The following is a 10,326-nucleotide window of genomic DNA, read 5'->3' as shown; positions in this document are numbered from 1 at the left end:
GGTAAAACAAACAACATTTTCCTCCCTGGCAGAGATACTAGGGAAGATGATCACACACACACACACACACACACACACACACACACACACACACACACATTTTTAGAACCGCTTGTCCCGTATGGGGTCACGGGGAACCGGAGCCTACCCGGCAACACAGGGCGTAAGGCCGGAGGGGGAAGGGGACACACCCAGGACGGGACGCCAGTCCGTCACAAGGTACCCCAAACGGGACTCGAACCCCAGACCCACCGGAGAGCAGGACTGCGGTCCAACCCACTGCGCCACCGCATCCCCCACGGAAGATGATCAAATTTTGGAAATGATTTTATTAATTATGCGCTAGAGGGTGCTCTGCGGTTTCCAGTGGGAATATACAGTACAGTAGTAGGCTTGTTTTTGGGGAGCCATTCATGTTTTTCCGTAAGCACAGTAGAAGATGGTAAACTTACTGGAAGGAAGGTTTGCTGTGTTCAGCTCCTGAACATTCGCGTCTGCTGAAGAGGCCTCATAGTAGATGCTGGTCCACCAGACGGCGGGGAGCTGCAGTAGTTCAGAAAACCTGTTACCATGGAGCTGTGTATGTTAGTGTGAGATACAGATGGATTTAGGGAACACAACAGCAACAGCAATGGGGAGGGGCGAGGCGGTGCAGCCTCACAGTGCCTGGGTGATGCGAGGAATGGTGGGTTTGATCCTCGCTCGCTGCGTTTGCATTGCATATTCTCCCTGTGCCTGAGCGGGTTTGCTCTGGTTTCCTCCCACACTCGAAAGACATGCAGTTCAGGTGCATTGGTGACTCTAAATTGCCCCTAGTGTGTGGCCACCCTGCTACGGACCGGTGTCCCCTGCGGAGCGTATCCCTCCTGCCTCGTGCCCAATGTTTGGGGGATAGGCTCCGGATCACCGGGACCCTGCGCAGGGCAAGCAGATACTGGATGGATAAAAAAAAAATTGCAGTCACAGTAAATCAAGAAAACAGGTGAGAGGAGCCTGCGTTTTGTAAGAATGGGGTATAAACTTGAAGCTGCGGTCAGTCTGCACGGCAACGGCGTTTCACATCTGCGTTTTCGGCAAAACTGGAAAGGCAGCTTCATGGCAACCTACATCAGTGAGAACGCTTTCCAGTTTCGCAGCTCAGAAAGAGCGACGAGCCCAAACTTCGGCGTCGCCTCTCTGCATTTCACATGGGTGTCATTTCCTGGTTGGCCAGATGCTTATCTGAACGATGCTCTCCATCGACACGCCGCATAGCACGACTTCGTGGATGGCCTACTTTCAGCTCACAAGTCGCCGTTAGTAAGATCATTAAACGCTTTAGTCGTGTCGAAAATACACGCGCATTAAGGGCCGTGCGCTTCGGCGCGTATCCGATATTCGTACGAAGAGCCGAAGCGACGGCGCTGTCGAAACGTCTTTTCGAAGGAGGGAAAATGAGGTCAGTTCTCGGCCCTGTTGCAATAATTGTCGTCATGGGTGTAACCAGAAGTCTTCGCTTATTGGAACATCTGAAAGTGAACTGCACTCAAGAGGTAAGGCTGGAAGCTTTGTTTGTTTGTTTGTTTGTTCGTTTGTTTCTGTGTTTCTGTGTGCGTTTGTGTATTATCAGTGATTACCGGAAGACGGAAGAGGTGACAATTTACTGTTGTACCTACTGAAACCCGATGTCTGAGCAAAACTACAATAATAATAATAATAATAAGCATAATTCTAAATAAATAAATTTAAATATTTCTATGAGATGAGTGTCGCTTTAGAGAAAAGCATCTGCCAAATGAATAATTGTAAATGTAAATATAATAATACTAATAAAAACCTCAGACTCAGTTTCACAGATTCTTCTTCGTGTTTTAGGGTCTGAGATGCAGTGCGGTTTTCAGTAAGTACGTCATCTGTTTAACACAGGTTCTTGGTGAAGGCAGGATGTAAAACACACACACACACACACACACACTGTTTCAGATGCACCAACAGGATTCAGTTGCTTTGAAAGTAGTGCAGGCATCATCCCAAAGTTATTATGAACACCTCCCCCCCCCCCACCCCCTCCATGCGTCTATTATTTATAGAGTGTAACAGCACCCTTTCAGAAGGCCTTTCCAACAATATGAGTGCTTTGTGTAGCCAGCAATTTCTTGAAGAAATTCCTCCGGACAGCAGCCCCCCCCTATCTGCAGGGGAAATGTTCCGAGACCCCCAGCGGATGCCTGAAATCGCAGATAGTACCGAACCCTGTACATACTATGTTTTTTCCCATACATACTGTATATACCTATGATAAAGTTTCATTTATAAATTAGACACAATAAGAGAATAACAACAATAATTAATAAGAAAATTGAGCAATTATAACACACACACACATTTTCTGAACCGCTTGTCCCATACGGGGTCGCGGGGAGCCGGAGCCTAAGCCAGCAACAGAGGGAGGAAGGCCGGAGGGGGGACACCCAGGACGGGACGCCAGTCCATCGCAAGGCACCCCAAGTGGGACTCGAACCCCAGACCCCCCCAGAGCAGGACCCGGTTCAACCCACTGCGCCACCGCGCTCCCCGTAATTATAACAATATGCTGTAATAAAAGTTATGTGAATAATGAACGGCGCACACTTTAAAACTTAGGAATCCTTTATTTCTGGAATTTTCCATAAGGGGGGAACCGCTGTATATCACCTCGAGTGCAGGTGTGTGGTCTTTGGAAGCGACGGAACAGTGTGGGTCAAAGGATGTCAAATAACAGACGTGCTCATATACTGTAACAGCGCACAGATATGAATTATTACAGCGGCGCTGCTGTTTAATTTCTTAGATAACTGTTCAGGTGAACATTTGCCAAAGCAGCACACACCCACCGCCCCGTTTGGAAATGGGAAAGTAGGTGTGAGGAGGGACGTGACGGGGCACCTAGTGCCTGTCCTCATCATTAACTGGACTGCGAGGACGGACGGTGAGTAATTAAGTTCTTTCCGGCCGCAACCCCCAGGGTGCACTTTTACCCCCCAGGTAGGGATGAGTACCAGCAAACGTGGCCCTGAGCAGCGCTGGTTTTCCAATTTATAGCATTTTATTTGCATATCCCATCTAACATCGAGTTTACATCGACTCCCTACCTGAGCGATGAAACGTTTTGCGGTAACTGTTATTTTGCAACCATTTTTTCGAATTAAAAAAAAATCAGAAGCAAATCAGGTGTAGTTTTTTTGCGCAGCGATGAATAATTTAGCACATTTTTATGTACTTTATTAGTTGTAAATTTTAAAAAAGAACTAAACAGCTTATTGATGGTTGGGCTCAGGAAGCATACGTGCACTTAATGGAGCTGAGTTCCGGATACGGGAGGTTGGCAGCAACCGCAGCGTTTGTCTCCAGTACATCTTCCACAACAAAATAGAGGACATGATGAACCCGCAAAGACGGCCGGTAATAACACATTTTACTGCTTGTTTTTTTTTCATTTACAAAAAAGCTAAACGGTCTATAACCAAGGTAAAATAAAACCCTTTCAGAAGCTTCTGCAAGTAAAAAGAACGAGTGATTTGTTTCGAGATCATATCATTTTCTGTGTGACAAGTGTTTACACTTTTACCTCATCTGTCAAACACAACTATCTGTGTATTGGGGGGGTGGGGGTTGGGGGGGGTCCTTCTTGCCAACAGACACCTGCCTCCATAATGCCAAGTCGAGGGCCTCTTAGCTCTTCAATGAGATGATACGGGGGGTGCGGTTCTCACACTAGATCTTTGTATATCTGCAACTTCTAAATGGTTATTTTGTCTCTTTTAAATTTATTCTCTCATTTATTTTAGTTTTGTGTTTGTCAGTATAACTGCACTTTGCTGATATGCGTCATGTCTGTTTTTATCATTTTATCATGTTCATCTGCTGTTTTGTGCGAATTTCCCTACAGGGATTAATACATTCCTATCCCATCCTATCCAATCCCATCCCATCCCATCCAATCCCATCCCATTCCATCCTATCCTATCTTATCCCATCCTTAATCCATCAGTTTATAAATGTTTTAGGTTTTGTAAAAAAAAAACAGATAAAGCCATAATAAGTGAAAAAATTCACTATAAGACTATGCTTTCATTAGCAGCTCATACTCTGCAAGGTCTCAGTGTTCCTCTATATGCAGGTGTGACACACCATACATCATGGACACCAGTTTATTTTATTATCTTTTTTAACATAAAGCCGTCTTAAAGTCTACTTTAAAATAACTGATCATCTCCGCAACGTCCTGATCAAAGTGCTGAGATTTCTGTGCTTCAGGTGGCTCATGAGGACGAAGCAAAGTAGTGCGAGTTGCAGTGTTATGGAGGATCGTGTGGGGAGAAAGGATTGAAAAGTGTTTCACTTTAAATGCGAACTGTGTGTCTCATAGTAAACTTCAACAAATCTGGCCACAAAAAAAAGAGACTAATGCATTTCAGTCTCCAGTCAAAAAAAGCATTATAATCAATTCAAACCTGAGCTGAGCAGTTTCTATAAAAGTTCTCAACATAGTAATAATAAACTCAAAAAATACAGTATATTGACTCAAATGGTACCTATACAGCACCTGAGACAATAATGTAGCTGTGACCAAAGGTCTTTATTGTTCTTTCTTAATTACAGTGTCATAAATCCCCAGCCAGGTCACTCAGAATGCACAGGTGTGTGTGTGTGTGTGTGTGAGAGAGAGAGAGAGAGAGAGAGAGAGAGAGAGAGAGAGAGAGAGAGAGAGAGAGAGAGAGAGAGAGAGAGAGAGAGAGAGAGAGAGAGAGAGAGAGAGATGTCTCCATTAGAAACATGGAACTGTCATGGGGGGACAATATAGGGACAGCTGGTAGTGTAGCAGTTAGAGCTACTGCCTTTGGACCCAAAGGTTGTAGGTTTGATCCCCACCTCTAGCTGTAGTACCCTTGAGTAAGGTACTTACCCTAAATTGCTCCAGTAAAAATTACCTGCCTGTATAAATGGGTGAATAATTGTGACCTTAATATTGTAAGATGCTTTGGACAAAAGTGTCAGCTAAATGAACAAATTTAACTGTAAGTATAGTCACTTAGTGCAAAACTACCGTGTTTGTAAGTGCACAATACAGGAGAAGCTGCATAAAAATTGCGGAGGAGCCCCTCGCTCACTTGGTGTTGCATTTGCGTTCCACTAACGCGCTTTTCCAATAAAGAATCGACTCTCGGGCCCAATTAGTTCAAAAGCAGGCGACCCACCGTAAATAACCTGCGAAATGTATGTATCTTCGAAAGTTTGTAACTCAGATATCCATAACTCGAGGTAGAAGTGAGTACTGAATAAAGCATTTTTTCTTTTCACTTCACTTGATTCTGTCCTGATGAAGCTGCGTTTTTTTTTTTTCCAGTGGTCAAATTTAATGGACAGAGCGGTTGTCCTTCCGGGACACACATATCAGTACTCCGTTTCTAATTTGCCAAAGCCAAAAACAGGGAATAATGTGGTTGAGAAAACAATCACCATCCCAGGTACAGTTCTTTTCTAGCATTGATGAGCTTATCAATACATCTTTGACTGATTGAATCTAGCTTCTTTTGCTTTGGATTGTTTTTATTAACTTTATACAATTTACAGAACAGTGAATTTTAACCTAGTGTCCAGTGTTTCTTCTACTGATTTGTTTTTGTACAGATTGCAGGGACCCCATGATACAAGAAGCCAGGGTGTGTGTAGAAAATGGTCAGTGTGATCATCCGCTGTGTGAATCCCACCATTAACACAGTCTGTGAAATTAAAACACTGACTATAACAAACTCATCACTCCATCCCTGATTCACAGACAATACAGGAAAGGCTGGTTAAATGCAGTATCTGGTTGTTAACGCAGAAGTTTACACAATGTTTCAGGAAGCCTATGGAAACCCAATATTTCCTGGAATACAACAAGTCACCCCGACAGATATGTTATCCATGTGGGTTTCAATACTGGGCAATTTAGCGAGAAGTACCTGGTGTCGATCCAGTGCATGGATGTTGCTCAGTTCCAGTCTGTCTTAAAGGTACCAAGAGACGTACTTTTTTCTCTTCCAGTAATAATAATAATAATAATAATAATAATAATAATAACAATAATAATGATGATAGGTTGTGTTTTCTTGCTAATTATAGGGAAATTCAACCTACATGAATGTAAGCTTCAGTGTAGCTCAACAGCCTAAGCTCTGCTGTGAGAGTGTATTGGTAAGTCTTTACATTTGTTTAAATGTAAATAAATGTAAATGTACAGTAAGTCTGGTAGAGGGGTGCAGTGCTGGAGCGGGTTTGGATGGCTCCTGCTCTCCGGTGGGTCTGGGGTTCGAGCCTGTCCTTGGTGTGTCCCCTCACCCTCCAGCCCCGTGTTGCTGGGTTAGGCTCCGGCTCACCGCGACCCTGCTTAGGACAGGCGGCTTCAGCCAATGTGTGTGTGTGTAAGTCTGGTACATACATGTCTCTGTGGCATGTTTTTCTTCTCTAGTACATTAATCACCATAGGAAAAGCATAAGCTGATCCTCCCAGACACTGGATTAGTTTGTTTATTGATTCTTTTGTTATCCTAGAGTGAAAAAGGAAGCCTTTTCAAATTTATCATGTATGGAGCAGTCAGAGTCGGAGCTGTTTATTTGTCATTCATTAAAGAAGTGTTTTGGAATCTGTTGACAATCTTATTCTCTCTTCCTCACAGATCCAGCCATTTTTTCCTCTTTGTCATGGAAACTGTTCCTCACAGGGAAGACAGCTTCAGAAATGTGGTTAGTGTAACAGTGTAATATAGGAATTAATACAGTATAGGAATCATAACACTAATAAGAGATTAGCATGCTTGTGGATGAATAACAAGGCATGACATGCAATAACTATATTAAACCTTATATGTAAAAGGGGTGTAAGTCTAGCCATTTGGATCACATGTATACTCACTGGCCACCCTATTAGGAACACCTGTACACCTGCTCATTCATGCAATTATCCAGTCAGCCAGTCATGTGGGGGAATGTTTTCTTGACACATACTGGGCCCCCCAGTACCATTCGAGCATCGTTTGAATGCCACAGCCCAAGTATAATTGCTGACTACATGCATCCTTTTACGACTCAACTCAGACTGGTTCCATGAACATACCAATGAGCTCAGTGTACTTCGATGGGCTCCTCAGTCACCAGGTCTGAATCCAATAGAGCACCTTTGAGATACGGTAGAACAGGAGATTTCGCAGCATGAATGGACAGCTGACATTTCTGCACCAATCATGTGATGCAGTCATGCAAACGTGGACAAGAATATCTAAGGAATGTTTCCAGCACCTTGCTGAATCCATGCCACAAAGGTTTGAGGGTCCTACTCAGTATTGGAATGGTGTTCCTAATAAAGTGGCCACTGAGTATATGTCAGACTTTTAAGATTTAACCTTTGACGTTGGTTTCGGGGGGGGGGGGGGGGCGGGTGTAGTGGCGCCAGTGGGTTGGACTGAGTCCTGCTCTCCGGTGGGTCTGGGGTTCAAGTCCCGCTTGGGGTGCCTTGCGACAGACTGGCATCCCATCCTGGGTGTGTCCCCCCTGGCTCCCTGCGACCCCATATGGGACAAGCAGCTTCAGATGGTGTCTGTACGTGTGTGGTGTGTTGGTTTCAGTAACATCTTTGCCATGTTGCATAAACATGTTACTTGACTGAAAAGGCTACATATAATCAATGTATTTTGTATTAGTTATGTGCAGGCCTTCTTCACTTTTGTACTTTCTCATTAACAGAAGATGTACCTGAAGCAGGCACAGACACCCATCCTCTGATTATATGGGTAATACTGGGCTTGTGCTTAGCTTGTGGCCTCCTTACATTTTTACTGTACAGGAATCAATTGAAAGGTTTGTGAACAGTAACAACATTCATTATTATGCTAAAGGATCACGTATTAGCAATGAAAACTTTTTATTAGCTGTGCAAATGTTTTTAAGGGACTTTCCCTTGGGTAAGATACTCAGTAACTAGTATTTCATTCTCACTGAAGATTACTCTGATTTCACTCTCGATTTTTGACCTGCTTTTTCACCTTTTCAGGTGGCAGTCCAGAGGAAAAGTTCTCAAAGGGTAAACGTTTTAAAACTCTTTCCATGTCTGTCTGCTATATAAACTAGTACCACAAATGAGTATGGTGATGGTGTAGCAGTGAGGCATTTGTCACAGCAGATTTAAAATGCCATATGATTAAGAGTGTATGAATTCTTTTCTTGTTTCAGAGTATACCTCTTTTAACTGCTCTTCTGCATCGTTAGAACACATCCAGCACAGCCAGATCACTTACCAGAGAAAGGTGCTCATCATCTACTCCCTTGACCATGCCCTGTACAGAGAAATTGTGCTCAAGCTCAGTGCCTTTCTGAGGGCTAAATGCGGTACCGAGGTGGTTCTGGACCTGCTGGACACAGCGTGGCTGGGCACTGTTGGCCGCATGCAGTGGCTGGACTGGCAGAAGCAACAGATAGAAAAGTCCTCTGACAAAATCCTCATCTTGTGTTCCCGGGGAGTGCAGGCCAAGTGGAGAGCAATGTGTGGTGGACACAAGGTGATGCTGAAGGAGGACGTACGCTCTCCCATGGGGGACATGCTCACTCCTGCCTTCAGCCTCATCATACCAGACTTGCTGCATCCAGTTGCTTTTGGCAAGTACATAGTAGCTTACTTTGACGATGTCAGTGCTGAAGAAGATGTCCCTCCCCCTTTCAACATCACCATAAAATACAAGCTGATGAAGCATTTTGAAGAGCTCTACTTCAGAATCCTGGATATGGAGAAACACGAGCCTGGGAAAGTGAAGCGTGTGGAAGGCATCGCAGAGGACGAATATTTCAGTTGTCCCTCAGGAAGAGCTTTGAGGGATGCCATTGAGGCCTTCCAAGCCTACCAGGTGGAATATCCAGACTGGTTTGAGAGGGAGTGTGTAGATAGTGAGGAAGAGGCACTAGATTCAAACCTGCAGTGCCCTCTTTTTATAGAGATCTGCAACAGCTCCACCCTGCAGTGTGTTCCATGGTGTAGGGAAGAGCCTCCCATGTTTTCCAATACCATAAATACCGTTGAGGAAGACAAAGAAGTTCTTTCCCTCAACCCATTAATAAGTGATGGAGAGGAAAATTTTTTCACCCAGCAGGTTCTACCAGTAGCTCACCTGGAAGAGAACCAACTATGCTCTGTACTCCCAGTTGCTCATGTGGAAAAAAGCCAGGTATACTCTGCACATCCGGTTACTCGCCTAGAACAGAGTCAGGTATACTCTATATACACAGAAGGATACTGGAAGGATAGCCAAGGATACTCTGCAAACCCAGATGTAAAGGATATTCTAGGTATTCGAAAAGATCATATCCACCTCTCTAATTGTACAGACCCAATGACTAATGCAGCTAGCCAAGAACTGGTCATCCAAGGAGAGACAAAGCCTCAAGGGAGGCCAGGTAGTGTGAATTTTCCAGCGGACAACCTTGAAGAAGAGTTGGATTCTTCCAGCTGCCTCTCAGCAGACACTCTAAAGAACCTCTTGACTCTCCAGCAGGCACTAGGGTCAGGGGCTCCTCTTCCACTTTGCTCTGTGGAGCAGGAGCTTCATGATCTACAGGCTACAAGCAGTGTGGGCCAAGAGTGGATTCCTTGGAAGAGATCATTCAGCAGCTCAGATCAGGGCTACATTTCAAGGGTTCCCCCCCATCTGGATTGCTCTCTCAAGGAAGACTTCTCTGAACCAGAATAGCCCAGTGGCATTTACTGTAGTGTAGAATGAGCACTGAGCTCCTTCTAACCACTAACCCTACCCCTCAGAAGAGCTATCCAGCTGCTTTACGTTGAAGTTGTAGCACAGAAGAAACCATTACTTCTGGAAGTACGTGTTGCCCATCAAAGTTGTGAGTCAGACCACAAAACAAATAATGGCGAAAACAGGACAATGTTTGCTTACTTTTTTCGATTTTTAAAAAGTACATCATTTATGTTGGGTGTCTTGTTGACTTGTGTACAAAAGTTAAAATATATATTTTGTAAATATTCGAATATGGCTTGTGTGTGAAAGTTCTACTTAAACCGCTCTTGCACTCATGCTTTAAAAATTCTAAGGAGGTTTTGTCAATTGGAAACAATCCCAATGTTTACAACAATTATGACGTCATCATATGACACATTGATTCTTGTGAACATGACCCTGCAGTACATTACATTGCACTGACTGTGCGAGGAGCCTCCCAACTTTGGATATTACTTCACACTTCCTTCCGAATAGTTCTTATTAATTGCTTATTATAGGTAACGTTATGCTAATAGGTTATTAACACTTTCTTTAGCTTTAT

The 10,326-nt window shown here is 44.0% G+C and overlaps 1 protein-coding gene across 1 annotated transcript; it reads left to right on the top strand.

Annotated features, from left to right (window-relative positions):
- Positions 1-1,229: 1,229 nt before the first annotated feature.
- LOC108920760 (interleukin-17 receptor A-like) lies at positions 1,230-9,993 on the top strand. Its single transcript, XM_018729779.2, has 12 exons — positions 1,230-1,532; positions 1,855-1,879; positions 2,810-2,947; positions 3,296-3,420; positions 5,366-5,486; positions 5,650-5,697; positions 5,866-6,017; positions 6,127-6,198; positions 6,681-6,747; positions 7,744-7,857; positions 8,051-8,080; positions 8,230-9,993. Exons 1-12 carry the CDS (start codon positions 1,434-1,436, stop codon positions 9,735-9,737), a joined length of 2,499 nt encoding a protein of 832 aa, XP_018585295.2. The 5' UTR covers positions 1,230-1,433; the 3' UTR covers positions 9,738-9,993.
- The last annotated feature ends 333 nt before the right edge of the window (positions 9,994-10,326 follow it).

Source organism: Scleropages formosus, chromosome 21 (genome assembly GCF_900964775.1).
Source record: "Scleropages formosus chromosome 21, fSclFor1.1, whole genome shotgun sequence".
Taxonomy (NCBI): Eukaryota; Metazoa; Chordata; class Actinopteri; order Osteoglossiformes; family Osteoglossidae; genus Scleropages; species Scleropages formosus.
The sequence above is the reverse complement of the archived record's forward strand: the minus strand, read 5'-3'. Positions and strand labels throughout refer to the sequence as shown.